This window comes from Nothobranchius furzeri, chromosome 4, assembly GCF_043380555.1.
Source record: "Nothobranchius furzeri strain GRZ-AD chromosome 4, NfurGRZ-RIMD1, whole genome shotgun sequence".
Lineage (NCBI taxonomy): Eukaryota > Metazoa > Chordata > Actinopteri > Cyprinodontiformes > Nothobranchiidae > Nothobranchius > Nothobranchius furzeri.
The window spans coordinates 78251041-78272599 of NC_091744.1; the positions used below are offsets into that span (position 1 = coordinate 78251041).

Genomic DNA, 21559 nt, shown 5'->3' on the forward strand with positions numbered 1-21559 from the left:
AGCAAAGTCTTTGAACATTCACTCTAATGAAATCACGCAGGCACAGAAGACAACATGCACGCAACACATGTATATTCAGAGAGAGACAGCTGGTAGCTGACCACCTGACGTCATAGGTCACATACCAGTGTGTTTGAAAACGGTTTGCACCAGCACCGCCTTTTCTTTACATCCCACTGCTGGAAAAAAATAATTAAAGAGGGATTTCTGGAACCCTCTTCACACCCCATCCCAATGCACTCTTCAATAAAATACTTTATTTAGGTGTACTTTGTACTTCAGATGATTCCTGATGAGAATGGACATGAGCTTTGCAAGATGAAGCAAGCTGAGTTTGGGTCAACTGGTTGGATGTTTACAGCTGGCAGCGTGCATCAACAAAACAGGAGTTTAGACCACGGCAGGTCAAGACTTCAAAGTAAAGCGGCTGTAAAAGAAGTGGAAAGAGGAGAATGATACTTGGCCCAGAGAGATGAGAGATTAGCGGACTGACTTTCACAGCAGTAGATGCTAGCATGCCTGTAAGTGTGTCACTCATACACTCACTCACTTTTTCTGCTTCTCTGTGAACGGCATTAACTGAAGGATTAGTGTCATCCTTCTCTGGTCACAGAACGTATGAGAGATGAGAGGCTTTGAGAGCAATTAAAGGCGAATTAATGAAACATGGCTTACAATCTGGCACAGTTGGGCTGAAATGAAGGAGTGTTTTTGTATTAACATTAAAAACTTCTAAATGTAGTCCGTTTTAGCACTTAATCAACATGGGTTCGGGGATGTAAGCCAGTCCTTTATGTTGGGTCAGAGACGGTATTTGTTGGATTATAATGTAGTTTGATGAATGCCCAGAGCTCATAGAGACAAAAAAAAAAATCTTACACTAGCCAGAAAAGTTCCATCTTGGAATCAAACAACAGACCATCTTGCTATGACTTATTAAGGGTGTGTATTGGCAAAAATCTGGTGATAGATTTAAATCACAATGCAGAGAAGACGAGACGATACTCAAAGCCAGATGATAGGACTGAATTTGCTTGGATAATTCAGGCCAGTAAATTCTTAGTGAAATTGATCTAGCTTGTAAATATCGATTCAGTATCATAATACACGAGTGGGAGTTCGCCCAACTACGTGTGTTTTGTGGATTTGGAGAGGGCGTTCAACTGGGTTCCTAAAGGGGGCCCTGTGGGGGGTATGCTATGAGTATCTGGTACCAGGCCCCTTGATACTGGCATTTAGGTATGATCACTGTAAGGCTTGGTCCACACTAGCAGTAGGTCAGGCTTGTTCCGGGTGAGAGTTGGACTCTGCAGAAGCTGCCCTTTGTCACCGATTCTGTTCATGACTCTTATGGACAGGATTTCTAGGCGTTGAGGGGATCCGTTTTACGGATCATGTGGTCCTGTTGGCTCCATCAGAACGTGATTTCTAGCTGTTACTGGAGCGGTTTGCAGTCGAGTGTGAAGCAGCTGTGATGAGAATCAGCTCCTCTAAATCCGAGACCATGGTCTTGAGTCGGAAAAGGGCAGAATGCCCTCTCCATGTCAGGAACGAGGTCCTGCCTCAAGCGGAGACAAGACAAGACAGTATTATTTATGTTCGTACACAAAGGCAACTCAGTGTGCATTGGTCTGTCATTGTGAAGAGAGAGCTGAGCCAGAAGGCAAAGCTCTCAATTTACCTCTATGGTCACAAACTTTGAGTAGTGACCGAAAGAATGAGCCCGCGGATGCAAGCTGTCAAAATGAGTTTTCTCCGCAAGAGGTCTGGGCTCTCCCTTAGAGATAGGGTGAGATGCTCGGCCATGTGGGAGGGGCTCGGAGTAGACCCACTACTCCTCCACATCGAGAGGAGCCAGGTGAGGTGGCTTAGGCATCTGGCTAGGATGCCTCTTTAGGATTTGATTGGTAGTTGGTAGTGTTTAGCAAATGTTGATCTGGTCACCCATTGGATTAAAACAGGAATCACAAAGACTCCCTTCAGGATTCCATGATGCCAACAGAATGAACATTGAACTATTTTAACTCCTCACCTGTTGCTTCCAATTGTGGCAGCTTCTCTTATCCAGAACCAGTAACCACACACAGATCGTCTGTTTTCTTGTTGAACCCCGATTCAACTTTTCACGCCCACAATGTGACACAGTCAGCTGCTGTAAGTTTAAACCCATCAGCCTCTGAGATAAACAAACATCGATTTTTAGTGCAGGAAGTGCAGTCAGCAGAAGAATGGCATCAGCTTGTGCATGGAATGATCAGAAGGAGCTTTTGTTTCCTAAAATGTTGCTGTAAAACTTGCTTTGTACCAAAGTTAAATATTTAAGAAACCTTCAACAATGCACACGTTACATCTCATCAGGATTAAACTGACTGAGGCTTTGAGCTTGTTTTTCACAAATTTAGAGACAGCAGGCGACAGCAATGACCATAATCATCATGCTCCACGGTTAATTTGAGCTCTGGTCATTGCAGAAAACCACTTCTGGCTGAAAACTAATGATGGAAAAATAATTTGGTTATTTAATATTTTATGAGCATCGATGCCGATTACTTTTAGATTTTTATCCAATTTACACTTTATTGAAAAATTCTCATGCATGATAGTCTAATTTTATTCATTGCAAATCCCTTAAAAATGAAGGTGTTTATTCAAAATATATAATATAAGGATTTACTGATGCAGCTTTAGCAAAAAGTTGTCTACTAAACCCTGCAGGGAACTGAATGACTGAAGGAAATCTTTATTTCGAACATAATAATAATAATAATAATAATGATAATAATAATAATAATAATTATTATTATTATTATTATTATTATTATTATTATTATCGTCGTCATCTTCCTCCACTTATCCGGGTCCGGGTCGCGGGGGCAGCATCCCAACTAGGGAGCTCCAGACCGTCCTCTCCCCGGCCACCTCCACCAGCTCCTCCGGCAGGACCCCAAGGCGTTCCCGGACCAGATTGGAGATGTAACCTCTCCAACGTGTCCTGGGTCGACCCGGGGGCCTCCTGCCAGCAGGACGTGCCTGAAACACCTCCCCAGGGAGGCATCCAGGAGGCATCCTGACCAGATGTCCAAACCACCTCAACTGGTTCCTTTCGATCCGGAGGAGCAGCGGTTCTACTCCGAGTCCCTCCCGAATGTCCGAGCTCCTCACCCTATCTCTAAGGCTGAGCCCGGCCACCCTACGGAGGAAACTCATTTCAGCCGCTTGTATCCGCGATCGCAATCTTTCGGCCGTTACCCAAAGCTCATGACCATAGGTGAGGATTGGGACGTAGATCGACCGGTAAATCGAGAGCCTAATAATAATAATAATAATAATAATAATAATAATAACAAAGTCATTGTAGACATGAAATATAAAATCACACTGATAATCATATAAAAAATGAAGTGATCATATTCTGTTCAAAAAGGAGTTTGAGGAAGCTGATGCTTATTAAATCCTACCCCCCTTTGACACATAAAACATAATACAGTGAACTGATGTGCATTTTGCTTGCAGTAATGCTGCTTTAGCTGCTGAATGCATGCTGCCGTTCTAGCATTTTGCATTAAACCTAGAAACTCCCCGCAGATGCCAGTGCAGCTGTTTTGACAATATTATGTAAAATTAGCAACTTGACTCACGATTCTCGGCTCTGAGACACATTTTGAACACATCATTTTTCTTGAATGGTAATGAGTTTATTTTTGTGTTGTAAAAGTTATAAGACGGTGAAGGGAATGATCCAACTCAATTTTGGCACTTTTTAAAAGTTTTAAACCAAAGCACCGTTTTGATTCCTTTGCTCCCCTGGGGCCGGTTGTAAACTTTTCACGCTCCAGACTCTAATGAATTTGGCTGGAGGAATGTCGATATTTATTGGAACAGGCCTGTGGTGCACAGGAATAATCTTCAAACCTCAGCCTGCTGCTTCTGTGACCATAGTTGGGCAACCTTGGCCTTCTGTCTGCGGCAGTGTTGTAATAACAATTTCTTAGAAAATATCTCCAACCAAAATTTCCACTCTGCTTTTTTGTTGTAATTATAATCTTAGCTGAATGCTTCTTGCACAAATGGACGATTAGTACTTGTTAGTCCCCTCTTTTGTCCATGTAGCTGTTTCTCTTTCTCTCTGTATCTTCATACACGAGTGTGTGCCTGCAGTGTCTGCTGTATAGCCATATAGGGCTGAACGCACTGCAGGAGGCGTCCCCTCAGCTATGAACCGCTGGCCGCCATCACTGTCACCCCCATCCCCTCTCCTGTTTGGGGACAAGCTGCAGCTGCCGACACAGCTGGAGGTTTCATCGCATTCTTCATCTGTCTACTTTACTAAACCTTTAACACACTCACCCCGTCACCCCGTGAACTCATACTCTCACCGGCTGCACACGCTTCCCAGCCCGCCGCCAAAGAAAGCGCCGTTCCCCCTCATTCGGGACTTCGTGATGGATTCAGGAACAGAAGTTGGCGAATGAGAAAGGATTTTATGATTTCCCGACCTAATCTTTGTGTTGTCTTTGACTGCGAGGGCAGCTTCTCGTATAAATCCCAGATAACTAACATCGCGTGTGAGACGATTCTGCGTGTCTCCATCAGATTTAACCCTCCTCTCTGCATGGGTCTGCGACGTGCCAAACTGCCAAGCTCCTGTTGGGACTTCCTTTTGTTTGTTTTGTGAGTATTTAGAGTTTACGGTCATGGTGGTGGCGTCAGCGTCTGCGTTTTACGAAGCAGCTGTAAGAGCTGGCTGCCAGGCGCTTTTTGGCCCTGACTTTGACAGATCTGTTTCTCTGCGCTGCTGCGTGGAAAGATCCATGTCTGAAAGCACGTCTGCCTCTGTGAACTAGTCTTGCATCTGGGTTCAATAAAGGTTTGCCAGCCGCAAATCTGTATTAGCTGGATGTGTTTGGAATCTAAAGTGTAAAAAGCTTCATGTTTCAGCACTCATCTTTTCTGTGACTGAGTTTGAGGCCCTGCAGCTCTTCAGATTGTTTTATTATTAGACCAGCCAGTCTGATGGATTTTGGTCTGATGCCTGGACCCTTTTTCGTTTACTCATTAAATGCTGTGGGAGGAATTTAAGTGGACTGGACTGTGTTCTTGGCTCTGATAACACTTTGATTTTAGAATTCTCTCTTTTTTTTGCGTTTTTGGTCATTATTTTCTATTTAAATCAACATCAAAGAGCGTGATGATCTAAGACCTAATAGTTTGCGATTGGATGACGATGATTGGAGATGGTGATTGGATGACATACAAGCGCTGCATTTTTTTCTGAGAGTGAGCTGACCTGGATTGTGGGCTGTGGTCGGTTGCTGTGGGATTTCCACAGCGCTGGGTATCCAGGGTAGGCAGAGGCGTCGCGGTAATCCTCTTAACCCCACTCTGTGACACACAGACAAAGAGGGCCTTCACTTGCTTTTCTCATCAGTCAACCCAGCTTTAAAAATTCACACTCTGGGATCATTCACTAGATTGACACGCACTCCAAGTTTTGCTAGTGACACCTTTCTGTCTGTACGTGATCTTTCCAACGATCAGTGGGGTATGCACAATGTCACGGTGACCTACATTCAGCTGGGATCTCTGGTTTGCCTCTGACTTTTCACCTCGTATTTCCCAGTACTTACAGAGTGGAGGTATGCTTGTAGATCAGTGTGTCAGGGAAGCGGTAATCTGCTTGGCCACTGTACGTCTCTGGGCTGGCAGATGGAGCGGATATCCGTGTACGCCATCTGGACACTGGCAGGGATGAGATGTGGTCGTAGCCCAGTGCTGAGCAAGATCAGGGATTACTGTTGTCTCTGCTGTCCCGGTAGTCCGGCTATTTGTACAAACATGTCAAATAACAAGTGTGTGATCAGAACTGACATCCATCACACTTCCCTGTCCAGATGCAAGCCTACATTGTTATCTGTGCACCAGAAACAGCGATTAGGAGTCTGGACCTATGGGTTGAAATCAGAAAAAAAGCTTATCTTCGTAAGATCGCACAGACAGATGCATTAGTTGATGCGTTATGGATTGTTGTGTCATTCTGGTAATTGTTTGCCTGCCCTTCAGATCTTTAATGACCACCTACCGTAAGGCCACTTGGAGTATTGACAAAAGCTTTTTATTTTCCCTCCTGCGTCCACCTCACCTGCCTTCACAGCCTCCTACGCAGTCTTTCATGACTCACTCAGACATCAGAAACTGAATGTGGTCTCCTCCAGTGGAATGTTTTCCAGCTATTATGATGTTTTCACATAAGAAAGGGAAGTTGCTGCTGAAGTGATGGGAAGAGCAGATAAAAAGAGGGAAAATAATAACCAGAAAGAAAAAAAAATCTTTTGGTTTTTGCATAACTTTCATATGGAGCTAGGAGGACAAACATGAGATTTGAGGGGAATGCCGTGTTCAGCTATGTCCTCTGAGTTAACGGAGGAACAAGAGTGGAGGGGGAAAAAGCCTCGTGGAGGAAGCAGGAGGAACACTGACTACTGAGACCTGAAAATAAAGGCTACTAGCATATTCACATTAGCCAAATACACAGAGACTATATAAACGTGACGCTTTAATTTGAAAACCTCAAGATCAATACATTAGTAGAGGATGATTACAATTATCACCCAGATGACTTTAATGCTAAGATGCTAAAGACTGAAGCAGACTTAATTAAATGACTTCAAGTATGTGCTTGTCAGCACTGTTCGCAGGGCTGTTTGCACATAAGCAGCGTTTTTAGCTGAGGCAGGGACCGTTGCATGGGTTGTAAAGCAGCAGAACCTTGAGTCATCTGACTGAACGAGCTCACGGCTTCTTTAAACATCATCAAGTTCTTCCTGACTCAAAGATTTATCAGCTCCATTAGCTTCAAATTTAAATATCCCCAGAAGGCATGACGACACGGAGACAAGCTCCTTCCATTTGCTTGTTTTTTTCTTTTCTCTCTTCATCCCTTTTTTTCTGTCTGCAGGGAAAAGCACATCTGGACAAAGGGTAATGAGTATTTTTAGCAGCGTTTATGTCCCTGAACAGGAAGCTCCTCCAGCAGGGAAACATCACTTGTTCTTCTCCTGTTGAGTCATGTCCTAATGCACACCAGAACACCAGGATACACCAGGGGCTGTCTGTGGGTGTCTCTGACTGTGAGGTTAAACTCGCTGTCTGGCCAGGCAACAATGGGATGTGTGTGTATGTGTGTGTGTGTGTGTGTGTGTGTGTGTGTGTGTGTGTGTGTGTGTGTGTGTGTGTATGTGATCTCAAGGCCATTTCCTGTGCCTTTTAGTTGTACTGTCATGATGAGAGGCATTCCTCATTTAGTAAAGAAGGAGCTCATAGGCTCTGATTTGTGCTGTAGACATAAATGACATGTTCATTTAGTATTATTGTCTTCTTTTAAAACATTTTGTCAGACTACGTATACAATTAAATTCAGTTTTCTGTGTTATTAGTGGGGTTTAGAGGTGTTTAAAATCCTGAAATAATGTTTGAATTTCAGCATTCCAGATTTTGAAAGTGCTTAAAGGTGTGAAACACAGAAAAAACATTTTAAAATCTTTCTGATCATAATCGGTCACTCTGTGGTTGTCATGCAGGCTGAGCATGGAAATGGTCTCCTGCATTAGCTTTTGATAGAAAATAGATGGTGAAATGCTAGGATTTGAAAAGCATGACAGATCTACATCACACTGTCACTTTGCAGTCATAGACTCACCCATCTTGACTCACGACGGGGAAGGCTGTTTTAATGTCCAGGAAACAGCAGAGAACATCTTGACTAGTGTTGTGGTTATTAGCCAACAAATAATGTGTAAGATTTACTTACTCTTTGGATTCATCAATAAAATTCGTAAATATGGAAATATTTACCGATTTATTACGTAATTAGGATATCCGTGGATATACCTCGGGGCACCACCTCTTTAATAGGGGAAAAAGGAATCCAAACCTCTATCAATCTGTCTAAAGTTCGTAAAATTCTTTTAACGAGCAGCGGTCATATTCTATCCACACAGACAAATTCATTTGAGACAAAACTTAATTGGCAATAACATTTATTGACTAATACAATCACCATAGCTCCTTCAAAGCGCAAGCAAATCAATATCAACCAACTGATTTTATCAAACAAACAACAAGCAATGAAACCATGGAATGATAATGTGAAGTAACAACCTAATCAGACCGGTGGGGTGAGATGATGATGTAATCCAGCAATAGTGAGGCTGCTTGATGATGTAATCAGGCAGCGATAGGCTGACTACCAAACTGGAGGGAGTTTTGAAACAAAATGGCGGATCCTTTGTTTGGCTGACCAAAGGATCGAACTGTGTGTGAGCAAACGTTCACAGTAAACTTAATCAAAACACTTCAAATCGCTTCACAAAGATAAAAAAAAAAAAAAAAAAAACAACAACAGATCAGTCATAAAAGCAAATCACATATCTGAACAGTCTGTCAGCCTGGCCACAGCATAAACAAACTTAGATATTAAACAATGAAAGAAACAGAGCTTACTCTGAGATGATCCGTTGGCGTTTTTGGTACGGAAGAGAGAGTCCGTCTGTTAATTTAAAGCAGCCACGTGGTCGACCGCTTGTGTTGGACTATTAGAGAAGCGGGAGAGAAAGAAAGAGATTTAAAAAAGGAAAAAATCTTGCATGAACGAACACAAGGCGTCCCTCTGTGTCCGGGCTGAGCAGATCAGATGGCGTGGTTCTGTTGATCTCAGCCGCTAGGCCGTATGCACGCGCTGTCCGGAGCGGTATGAGCAGAGGCGGCGGGGGGGGGGGGGGGTCTCCTTACACCTCGCCTCGGCTTTATAGACTCGTCCAGCGGGTGGTCTCTGTAGGGGTCGGTATCCACCTGGAGCGTGTCAGACTTGGCGTCACTTGATGACGTCATCAAGCTGCTGCCGGCTGCAGAGGATCATGGGACACGGAGTCCCTGCTGGCGCTGATATTAACTTGCTTTATTGTCTACGCTTCAGGGCGTAGATGGCACAGTCCTTTGGAGAAAATACTGCGTAGTAATTTTCTCATGAGGGCAGGACCCCAACATTCCCCCTTTTGGTTTCAGGGATCGCGCCAGAGCTCGATCGTCGGAAGCACAGATGGGTTCGTTCCTCAGGAACGTTGGTCGTCTTTGGTCTTTGTCTTGGTCTTGGATCCTGGTCAGGCAAAAGAACAAGAGGGGATAGGAAACTGGATAGTCCCCACGCACATAACGAGGAGGAGCCACCCACGCAGGTGGCACACAACTAAGTCTGATTGCGGACATTCTACCAGGGGTGTCGTCGTCCATGCAGGTAGCAGTGTGGAAGGAGGGAGGCCGGCGGGCAGTTGACTCCATGAGTGGATAAAAGGGCCGATGTCCGCCGGCCATACAGTTCAGTTCATGGGGCACGAGGTTCCGGACAAGCAGTCCATGTACGAGACGAGAGTCCATAGTTCGCAAGCACGCATTGGCCTATGTGGTCCCAAGACTAGTATAAGCTAACTGTTAGCATTAGCAGTTCCACCACACAGCATAACTCCTCCAGGCTTGAGTTATTTGTGGAGATAAAACATCAACGCTGCAGAGCAGAGTTAGTGGTAGTCGTGTTGCTGTTAGCCAATCGGAGGTGAGATGTCCAAATATCAGGAAATAAGAGGCCAAATCCATCTGAATCTCAGCTTTGATGTGGGTTACCTTCTAGTTCCTGGAAATGGTGCTGTATGACTTACAAGGCATTATTTTCTTAGAGACTATGGGAAAAATATTGAGTAAACCACACCTTTAAAACTAAAGATGCTCCTGGAAAAAAGCTGTGATGAATTCGGTCAGTGATTGGTCAAACATGCAAACAGTAAATGGTCTCTATTTGATATACCATCTTCTAGGGTTCTACAACCCTCCAAGGCGCTTTACAGCACAGCCAGCCATTCACCCATGCACACACACATTCACATGCTACCCTGGGACGCACTGACGGAAGCGAAGCTACCATACACTGGCACCATCGGGGCCTCCGACCGCCACCAGCAGGGAAGGCGGGTAAAGTGTCTTGCCCAAGGACACAACAGCAGCATTTTCTGTTCGGAGCCGGGATCGAACCTGCAACCATTTAGCAATTTAAATGATCATTAAAATTCTACAACCTCAAACGAATGCAATTTTAGCTTTTCTATTCCACTCAGAAACATTACAAGAACTCAGTATTTATTTGTGCAGCTGTAGATGCTTCTAGAAACACACTTGCATGGAAAAACTGTGGAAAATAATGAAGCCAGCAGTTTTTCGGGTCAAATCCAAATATGATAAGATGATGTATTTATCATTTTGCCTTCAAAGGGTCAATAATTACTTTGGAGAAATTCTGACAACCCCATAGAGAGTGAGCTCAAACATCTAATCTTTTATTCAGTTAAGTTTTAAACAGGCCAAGAGGAGGAAAAATTGCTGCTGCTGTTTTGATTTTATTAGACGACAAAACAACAAAAAATCAGACCAAAAAAAAAAAAAGATAATTTTGGTGTAATTTGTGTGCATATAGCCTATTGACATATATGATATCTATAGACACAAATAGGACATGGATAAAGAAAAAAAAGATGAAGAAGAAGAAAGAAGAAAAGATCTTTTCTACAGCGCCTCTCAACATAAAAATCACGAGGCGCTTCACAAAAACAAAAAATGTAAAAATATAAAAAAGAATTTAGAAAATGATTAAAAATATATTTAAAATGAGCAAAAAATAGACAATTGTGATTAAAAATGTTAAGAAAGAGAGAGAGTGAATAGGAAAGAGGGAAGTCAGTGGATCCTGAGGAAGGTGGAATAGGTGGGGAGAGCAGAACAAGGAGAGGGTGATGGAGGTCATACAAAAACCAGCCTGAACAAGTGAGTCTTCAGCTGCTTTTTAAAGGAGACCACTGAGTCCACTGATCTCAGGCTCAGGGGGAGAGAGTTCCAGAGTCTGGGGGCCACAGCAGCAGATGATCTGTCACCTTTGGTCTTTAGCCTGGTGCTGCACAACCAGTAGGCTTTGATCACTGGACCTCAGGGACCTGCTGGGGGTGTAGGGACTGAGAAGATCACCAATGTAAGATGGTGCTTGTCCATGTAAGGCCCTATAGACCAGAACCAGGATCTTGAAATGAACCCTGAAGTTGACTGGCAGCCAGTGAAGCAGGAGGAGAAGCGGGGTGATGTGGGTGTGTTTGGAGGACTTGGTCAGAAGCCGAGCACAGGCATTCAGAACCACCTGTAGATGGTTCAGGGAGGTTCTGCTCAGACACGTGAAAAGAGAGTTACAGTAGTCTAAGCATGAGGAGATGAAGGTGTGGAGGTCAAGGAGAAAATAGCACCATCTAGTGGCTGGCTGCAGTACATATTTAAATCCCTCCCCCTCCATATAAACTAATGTAACCTTTTCATTAATTCAAGAAATAAAAATACACCTCGTGCATTAGTTAATACTTGTCAACTTCTTTTATAGCTCGTATTTTGCTGCAATCATCAATTATTATTTAATATGTTGATGCTGATAATTATCAGGATTAGTTCTAAAAACACGACATGGCAGAGGGTGCAAAAGAGATATTTTGGCTGTATTTTTGGAAGCAGACGGAGATGAGTCGTCCAGAATTCCAAGATTGAATTAGAAGAGTTTCTCACATTGCCCGTGTCTGACTAGCATGAGTTAGATTTGCAGCTCTCCACGTCCACATGTGGTTGTTTTATCCACCGCCCCTTCGGGTTTAGATCAGAGGGTGTTGCTCTCTAACCAGCAGGCTCAACGGATGCTGCTTTATTTATGAATCCGACCACCCCCACTGTGCAGCACCAGTAAAACCCTAGCTGTGCTTTGAAGCTAATTATTGATGATGTGAATTTATGACAGTTTGTAGGGTTTTAAAATTATAACTTGCATCTGTGTGCTTTTGCTGAAGTACAGTAAACAAGAACAAATGATGCTAAAAAACAAATCTAAGCATTTCTTTCTTATTCTCTTAGACGTTTTCCTCTAAATTAAAAACAAATATTTAGTTTGCAAACCTTTGAATGGTAAAACTAGATTATATCTACATGGTTCTGATTATTTATGTTGACTTTAATGTTGAAAATGCAGTCTTGGCAGTGCCTGTTGCACCTGCAGCAGCTGTCCAACACTTCCTCTGCCTCTCCACTGGCCAAACTCTCTTCTCACTGGCAGTATGCACGTCCTTTCATCCTTCACTTTCCTCCAATTTCATCCCACAACCCCTTTCATCCATCAGAGGCCTTCTCTGTGCTCCTGCCAGTTCACACTCTTGCATTCCTTCCTTAAAATGGGCGAGGGAGGGTGAAGCACAGGAGCTTATCTGTCTGTGCCAGCAGCAGTCTGCTCTGAAACCAAGGTGCCAGCGCGGGGAATAACTGCCCTTCCTTGGATGATGGAATTTCCTTAGCTTAGCGACGGCGCCGGGACAGAACCAAGCAAATTAAACGGGACTTCATATTTCTGGAAATGTCAACAGCTGGGATATTCTGTACTTTTGCTTCCACCCCTTTATTGCCACAGAAAGCAGAGATAGATGGGACACGCTCAGGCGTCAGCGAACTCTCAGCAGCAGCAGAACTTCCATCCGACCGGGTAGTTTAAACACCAATGAACCCCAAGTTGAACACCAGACTTTAGATGCCGAGTAGAGTGCAGAGGTAGTTAAACTAAGTTCCCATGTTGGAGACGTCAAGGACCGAGGCCTGTTGTAGTTTAGCTCCTGGCAGTATAACCCCCTATAAAGCAGGCCCATTAAAATGCTCCTCCTACCCTAAGAAGTCAGCGGAGTTAATCAGAACCAGAGGTCTGGGTGGAACCACTCGAACGCTGAAACCACTTTGTTGGAGCTTGAAGTTTCCACCAACCATGAGACTTGATCTTTTCGCCATGATCACGGTAAAAGCTTCAGCACACGCGTTGTTTTCCTGTTGAGCACCATTGTCTCTCATTTACACCTTCAGCTGCTCACATTTGTCAATGTCAAAGCAGAACATCCACGTCAGCCCTCCTCCATCCTCATCTGCTCCATTCGTGCTTGTGAAGACGTCTGCAAGCAGCTCCAGCAGCTTCGTCTGAAGCCCCAAGGGTCTCACTTGGCTAATAGTCACTTCTACACTTCGTACATGTCCGCAGCCAACCTCTAAGGTCTACAAAGTTTACTTTAGTAGCGTAAAATTGCTGAAGTAATGGAGAAGGTAACGAAACCTCATGAGGAAGCCTTTATCTTTATCTTATATCAGTAACAAAAATGTTGAAAATGAGGGAAGAGAAAATGTTTAGTGTTTTTTTTATTGAGGCAAAAGCTTCCTCTTGTCTGTGCACACTTGTCACAATGTGAAGCCACAGAGGGTGCAGTGGGAGGGAAGCGCTGTGTCCCTGCTCATCCGGTCGAGGCCAGCGAGGCTCTTGGAAATGGCCAGGAAGCCTCTGAAGCTTCCCAGGATGTAGCTGTCAGCTGATCCCCCTTTTGGGAGTGGAAGACAGAGAGGAAGAGGCGGGGGGGGGGGGGGGGGGGGGGGGAACTGGCAGGTGTGGAAGGGAAAGGAGCGCGGACTCTCCAGCTGACAGTGACATAAGCAAGGTCTGTTTGAAAGAACAGAAATTCCGATTCTTCCCTCGTCCTGCTTCTCCAGCTTGTTCTCTATGAGGAGAAATCCATAAACCATCTTTGCTTCTTTTTGCACGAACTAGAGGTAAAACTTGCAGTGAGCGACTTGAGCTCCACATGTTTTTATAATCACTTCCTGCTCCTGTGTGATGCGTGCATGTGATGCAGCTGGAGGAACTTTCACCTCGAACCCTCCTTTCTCGCTCGCCTAGAAAAGCAGAACGGTTTTTCTTTCCTCTTCCCAACACAGAACAAAGTAAAGTTATTTTACATGTGTCCGCCACAGACGTCCTAATGAGACATCTTTTGCTGAGGGTCTCTTTTATAAACAGCTGTGCCATTTACTTAAATCTAGAATCGAGCACTGCTCTCCCTGGACACCGATCAGGAGCGTTCTGTGCACTTCTTATTTTCTCCCGCCTGTTTTCGTAGCGTATTTAGCGGTGGTCTCTTTCACTTGCTGCTTGTTCGGCATGAATGGTGTTTAGGAAACAGAGAGAACAGGAAAGGCAGAGCAGACAGGGAAGAATAGAGGGATATCCCCTTACAGGGCTCCCTCCTTTTTCCTCCAGGACAGAAGGGGTGAGAACTTCGGAAAGGGTGGGGAGGGGGTTGTTAGATCACACCACCTGTCTACATTCAACCCTTGGCGCACAAATTTCAAACGTCACTCATAAAAACATAAACACGGTTGTGGATGCCTCCATGTGCTGCTGATACTTGCCCTGTCTTCGTGTGTGTGTGTGTGTGTGTGTGTGTGTGTGTGTGTGTGTGTGTGTGTGTGTGTGTGTGTGTGTGTGTGTGTGTGTGTGTGTGTGTGTGTGTGTGTGTGTGTGTGTGTGTGTGTGTGTGTGTGTGTGTGTATTTGGTCAGAGACATTCAGATTAGCCCAATGTGGCCCAGATTACAACAGGATCAGTGCTACCATACATTAGTCCAACCTGTGATCCATCAGAGCGACTCAGTCAGAGCTTTAGGGGCTTAGACCCCATTTAATCACACTTGTGCAGAGCGAAAAAGCACAGAAACCATTCACACTTTATAAGAACCCTGCTTTGTCTTCAAGTGTCAACTATAAAATAATTGCTTGCAAAGAATGAAAGAGGAGAATGAAGCTGCGGATCTCGTTCTCCAGTTCATTTGCTTTATTTAAATGTGGCATTCATTTCCTGCACTTCCTGTTAGAGTGTCCATCTTGTGGCTACAGGTTCACTTTAGATCAGCGATTCCCAGTCTTTTTAGCATTTGACACATAAAAAGACTCAAACTATACCAGCAATGCTAAGAATTGGGGATGAATTGATTTCGTCTTCAGGGCTGATGGTGATTTTTACTTCTTATACTTGCTGATACCAATTTTGGCAGATATCAATTCAGCTCCATGTATAATTAACAGGCTGTAGGTACATTTAGTTGAAACGTTAGCAAGTAAAACTCAGAACTCAACATAGAACAATCACAGAATGGGACAAGTCTGTCGCTGTCGTTGTGTCCTTGGGCAAGACACTTAACCCACGTTGCCTGCTGATGGTGGTCGGAGGGACTGGTGGCGCCAGTGCTCGGCAGCCTCGCCTCTGTCAGTGCGCCCCAGGGCAGCTGTGGCTACATTGTAGCTCATCCCCACCAGTGTGTGAATGTGTGTGTGAATGGGTGAATGACTGATTGTGTTGTAAAGCACCTTGAGGGGTTCTAGGACTCTAGAAGGCGCTGTATCAAATACAGGCCATTTACCATTTACCAAGTGTCAGATTTATTTTTATCTTTCTGAAAACATAAAATGTTTATCCTTCCCATTTTGGATTAGCTGTTTAAAATGCTAGTTGTTACAAAATTATAACTTAAAAACTAAAAAAAAGAAGAAAAACTAATAAAATATCCAGTCTTCCTGAATAATAAAAATCACTCAGAATAAAATATTATAGTGCAAAAAGCTGGGGGACATTACAGACAATGATGCATTCAATGACCTAAAAGAAGCAGAAAATCAGAGTTTTGTTTTTCCTTTTAAATTAAAAGGATAGTATGCAACTTTGTCATATTCTTAAACAGTTTTCTTGAGCCAATATGTGTTAAAATGACCCTTTACAAAGTTAATGAAATGTTACTCAGACCACCGCCGCCCTTTCTTGCCAGAATACCACATTTGCAACTTCAGAGTGCCGGTCCCATCTGTTGGACTTGGAAAAAATAAAGCTGACATACCTGGTGCTGCAGTCTGCTCCCAGCATGTTTTCTGCATGTTTTCTGCATCATGAACACAGCTAATATGTCTTATTCAGTGATGGATCGCTACTGAAGACACTGTTGAAGGCTGGGGAGACATTCCAGCTGTTAGATTAGCATGTTAAGAAGATAAACGCACAGCAAGGAGATACATTTAGCATTTGGTTATACTAAATGGACACTAGGGGGTGCTAAAAGCAAGCTAAACTGCCATGTGTGCCTTTAAGCAGATCATGCTGCATATTGATCGCTAACCCTAACCCATCTCTATTAAAAGTAAACAATTTTAAATAAATATTAACATAAAACAACTTCTTCAACTGATAGTATGTTACATTCATGTCTGTGAATAAAATTTAGTTTTACATCAGTTATTGTGAAAATTGTCAATTTAGGAATAGTTTTTCAGATTTCTAGGAATCATCTGTTGACCACAAACCTAAGTAGGCCTATGTTACGGTCTACTGTTAGGTCCTGTGTCCAACTTTGGGAACCACTTTTATTTTGAAATTCATCCTACCAAGCGTGGGACTTAACTTTGATATATTTTATCATCTTGTTGTAAAAGTATTTTTTTTCCGTGGCTAAACTTGTGAAAAGTAGATAAGAGTCCGTCTTTGTTTTGTCTTCCCAAGGCGCCACCAGGGACATCGGCTCAGCTCTCACAAGAATGTGTATGAGACACCGCAGCATCGAGACGAAATTACGCCACTTCACCAAGTAAGAATAATCCGTCCCCTCTGTTGAGCTCCTACTTCTGCAACTTTTTTCTTTGAGTTTCAGCCATGCCAGCCCCTAAACTCTGGAACACTCTCCCGTCTGACATCCGCAGTATCCACTCATTCTCGACTTTTAAGTCCCAACTCAAAACTCATATGTTTCGCTTGGCTTATACACCATAACTATACTCCTTCTTCTATCCTCCTCTAGCCTAGCAACCGAAATCCTCCATTCCTACATTTTTATCTAGTCTTAGCTCCTTTTTTAATCTTAATTATTTTATGCATTTATTTGTATTGCTGTTTTTTTTCTTCTTGTATGTACCTGCGCTTGTAAAGTAACCTTGAGAGTCTTGAAAGGCGCTTGAAATACAATGTATTATTATTATTATTATTATTATTATTATTATTATGTCAATAAATCCACTTCATTCTTTTCCTCGTGTTCCTGCTTATTGCCGTAGTGTCCTCGTGGAAGGCTTGGTTACGCCACTCCAAGACAGGATAGAGGAATGGAAGAAGACGGCTAACCAGCTGGACAAAGACCATGCCAAAGGTAAACAACCAGAAGAATACAATAATCTTTTACTGCTTTGGGTGTTATGGAAAAGAATATTTTCCTCTTTATTTTTACTTGTTCTGCAGAATATAAAAGGTCTCGTCAGGAAATCAAAAGGAAGTCATTGGATACAGTAAAACTCCAAAAGAAAGCAAGGAAAGGTGAGAAAGGCCGCTGATGTGTTCTTTTAATGAATTTTTTATGATGTTATTGAAGTCTGCGGTGCATGGGTCGCTAGGCTGTGCTGGTGTCTAACAGTGAACTAGCACCACCTAGAGCATAGACTGTGAAATTCCTCAAATCTGTCAAATGAAAGTTTATGTTTAAAACATTCTTTCCAGAATGAAAACTTTGAATCCAAAATAAAAAAGGATTTTTTTCCCCTCGCTGGGCTTGTGTTAAATCTTTCTTCTGGCTAATTAACCTTCTCTATTCATGCAGCACGCCAGCGATACGGGCAGTCATAGACATGCAATGTGCTGATGTTTGAAGCACCTAACACTGCCTATTCTTTTGTCTCTCCATCCCTGCCTTTCACTGCACCCCCTCTTCTGTTTCTGGCTTTTTTTGCCCTGGCTGTAGAGCTTCTAGGTATGTCTGCAATTCCTGAACATAAATCTCACCTGCAAGTTTCAGGCATCAAAACCGTCATTAGATCCATCCACCAGTCAGATAAAACACTGCTGTCTTCGCATTTTTGGTTACATAATAAAATACCACGACACGCCTAAGGAATATAGCCTTACATGAAATTTGCAAGACAAGACTGACTCTCCTGTCAGTGTGGAGCTAAATTACTGGCTGCCAGCTGCTATTCAGTTGAACTAAGCACAAAGACTACTTTTTCCTGCATATTTTTAAAAAGTAGTAAAATCCACTTACAAGCATTTCCTTCTAACAAATTTTCACTTTAATCTCCACAAGAACCAAAGAGGAGAAAATGCGTTCAGCGCTGTTTTCTTCCATCTATATGCTAAACTATGCACATCAGCTGCTGATGGTGGCGTCATGTGTAGTGGGCACATAAGAGATGGACTTTTAAGTTTATTTTCCAAATTGCTGAACTGCTGCTGTAGCTAAACCTTAACTGTCCTCAGTGTTCATCTTATTTTATGGCATGTTCAGTTGTATTTAGAGAATCACACAAATATTGATTGTCTCTAAAATATGAAAAAAAAAGAGTGGTCAGATGAAGTACAATTAATTGCAAAGACTCTCTTTGCCATGAAAACGAACCAGTAAAACATTTCCTCTGCGTCTGTGAAGAACGCTTCAGGGTGACTAAGTCCAGGCGGGTGTGAATCTTCTGCACGCACAGCAAAGGGAAGACTTTAGGAGGATATCTTGGTGTCAAGAAGAGCAGTGAAGAAACTTCTTCTTTCCAAGAAAACCATCAGAGCCAGATTGATATGTTGTTCCAAGTGCCAGGATCTGACTGCTGTGGGTTGACCTCACTCACAGTTCATCCTCAGAACATAGCAGTGAATAAATAATGGTACCTAATCATCCTCCCTGCGGAACTCCTTCCAACCATCCAAGGTATTCTCCAGCATGATGGAACACTGTTCCATATGGAGATAACTCAGCGGCTCAGGGTGCAAGACATCTAAATTGATTTTGCAGAATGGGCCTCCATCTGTCTGGATTAGATGAAGACATTAACTGACATTGTGACATGGTCAATTGGAAAAGTTGTGTGGAAGAAGGTCCAGTACTACAACAATCGACTCTTTGCATCAACTTAATGTAGTTGTCAATGAACGCCAGTGAAACTTACAGCTTGTAGTCCTACCCGTGTCTAAAAACGATCTGAAAACCCTGAAGCAGCAAAATTCGTGGAATATTAGTCTCAGTCTTGAAAAAAAAAGCTAAACTCACACACCATGACCTGCAGTCATAAGCTGTTTCTGCTCTTTGTAACTGTAAATTCAACACGGCTTTGGTGCTAGCTAAAAATGCTAAGATGCACGTGACCTCCAGTCTTTGTGTAGAAATCATGCAGTCATTTATCATCTTCATCTCATCCTTCTTTGGTTAACTCGTTTATCATTTCATGTAACCGAGGTTTGCATTTTCCAGTGACTGAACGTTCTGTACAGTAGTGTTGTTTTTTCAGATCTCATCCATTTCCGTGCCTGCACATCATCACTATTTGACATGTTCCAGCATCCTCCAGTTCCCATGTGCATGAACCATTTGAGTGTGAAGTCCAGCAGTGCGTTGACCTTATGTGCAAAACGGCGTATCATTACTTTTTCTAATTAACTCATCTTTTACTCTCTCTCTCCTTGACACTTGTGTGATTCTCATCCTCCCCCTCGATTCTCAAATTGTTTTCATTCCTTCTGTCTTGTTATCTTTACTCCCATCTTGTCTGTTCTCTCCCTGTCCATCAATCCCTCATTCAAATTCGCCTGTGCAGGCCGGGGGAACCTGCGCCCCCAGCTGGACAGCGCCATGCAGGACGTCAGCGACCTGTACCTGCTGATGGAGGAGACGGAGAAGCAGGCTGTACGAAGAGCACTTCTGGAGGAGAGAGGACGCTACTGTACATTCATCAACTTACTTCAGCCAGTGGTGGTGAGCCACCAGTTCTCCTCGGAACTACATTTGAAATATTTTGTCTGTCACATGTTGAATTTTCTTATTTTTTTTCATCTAGAATGTAGAAATTGCCATGCTGGGAGAAATTACTCATTTACAAGCCATCGTTGATGACCTGACTGTATTGACTGAAGATCCGCACAAGCTGCCACCCGCCAGTGAGCAGGTACTGGCGTACTAAAACTGGGTTCTTACAATGCATTTGATGGCTTCAATGCAGTGCCGTGTCCAGATGTATTGAAATGAGGTGGCCCAGGTGGGGCACTTTGTTGTGCATGGGTGGCACTGATGGCTATGGGATGCTTTTGTTTTCACGTTTGGACAATGTAAAGTCTATTTAAAGGGAATTCAGTGGGGTGGCACCTGGAGTGGCCAGTCAGATTCTAAGGATGGCATGTTCTACTCTAGGCCACTCTCTGGACAAGCCCCTGCCTTAATAAATCATTTCATTAATAAAGATTACAGTAAATAAATAAATAAATAAAAGACTCATCTAAAATGATCAAGTTAAATGTTAAATGTTTTATCCAGATACTAAAATATTGTTAAGGGTTTTCTGTGTTTAGGCCAGTAACCCAGCACCTCTGCCACCATTTAATAACTGAAAAATTATACAACCTTCAGTTGGAAACAAGCTGAATTGGTACATAGTTTCTAATCTGTTTGGGTCAAAAGGGGCATTAGGATGTCACTGTAATAAAATAGTGCAGATTGCCATGTCAGTTTGAACAAAGTGTCACAATCAAGCGTCAGTTTCTAAGCACTCTACCTGAATTTTAAATACAATTTAGTTTCCAACCCTTTCTAAAGCTGTTTCACATTCCTCAAATAAGATCAACTAATTAAAGAAGCAGCCAAGAAGTATTCTCTGTTTGTTCTAAATGCTGAAATATTTCAAATTTGTCTTGCAAACTTTTCTGAAATAAGTTTTTACCAAAAATCAAGCAAGATGACAACAAGGCGCTGGAACTTAAAGAGCAAGTCACCCCCAAATCAACTTTTCTTTGCTGATAAACCAAAGAAACGAGTGTCTAATCGTGCCGCAGACATGTGTAGTCAATAATTTGGCATTTCAGTGCATCTTAGTTCAAATTTAGATATTCTGCCTAAAACTGTCAAGTGTTGTGCCGTTGTCAGGTAAAAACTCTGCACTTTATTTGAATTGAAATCTGCCGCCGCTATTGGCTAAGAGGTATGCTATGATGTAAACTGGTACATTATGATGTCACAATGCTGTCGTGAGTCTGTCTGTGTGTGTATTTGTTAGCGGCTCCGCCCCCTCGGTCTGCTAGGCAACAGCATGTGTTGCGTTTTTCAAACAGGAAGTGGGAGTGGAGTTAGACTCTGGTAGGGGGTGACTTGCTCTTTAAGGACGGCTGTTGAACAGCTTCATGAAAAACCCACATTTACACACAGAAGCCTAGCCCAGTGAATTGCTGGCTTAAGTAATGTCTGCTACAAATTACAGTATACTGGGAAATATAAGAAATAACCACTTTCTGCTCCACATTTCCATCTCTTGTTCAGTCTTCTGTGATTTTTCTGCAGGTAATTCGGGACCTGAAAGGCTCCGACTACAGCTGGTCCTACCAGACCCCTCCTTCATCCCCCAGCAGCACCAACTCCAGGAAGAGCAGCATGTGCAGGTAGATCCTACAGACACATCATATTTGTTCACTGCATAAAAAAAAATCCACCCCAGGCATTTTTCCAAAATAGATGAAAATGTTCTGCTGTGACTAACATCTCTCTGCTTTAGTATTCATGTTATTTCTGGGTGTGTTCTATGTGCTGGTAATGATGTTGAAGACGCACCGCTGTGAACAAACAAACACATGTGA

General features: G+C 43.0%; 1 protein-coding gene across 3 annotated transcripts in view; it reads left to right on the forward strand.

Annotated features, from left to right (window-relative positions):
• The window catches only part of mtss1la (MTSS I-BAR domain containing 2a), a 36264-nt gene that overhangs the window by 7177 nt on the left and 7528 nt on the right, over window positions 1–21559 (forward strand). For all 3 annotated transcript variants that reach the window (XM_015964950.3, XM_015964952.3, XM_054733285.2), the window contains exons 4-9: window positions 16472–16556; window positions 17020–17111; window positions 17201–17275; window positions 19537–19694; window positions 19777–19884; window positions 21267–21364. In XM_015964950.3, coding sequence (XP_015820436.3) covers window positions 16472–16556; window positions 17020–17111; window positions 17201–17275; window positions 19537–19694; window positions 19777–19884; window positions 21267–21364 — 616 coding nt within the window. The remainder of the gene's footprint in view (window positions 1–16471; window positions 16557–17019; window positions 17112–17200; window positions 17276–19536; window positions 19695–19776; window positions 19885–21266; window positions 21365–21559) is intronic.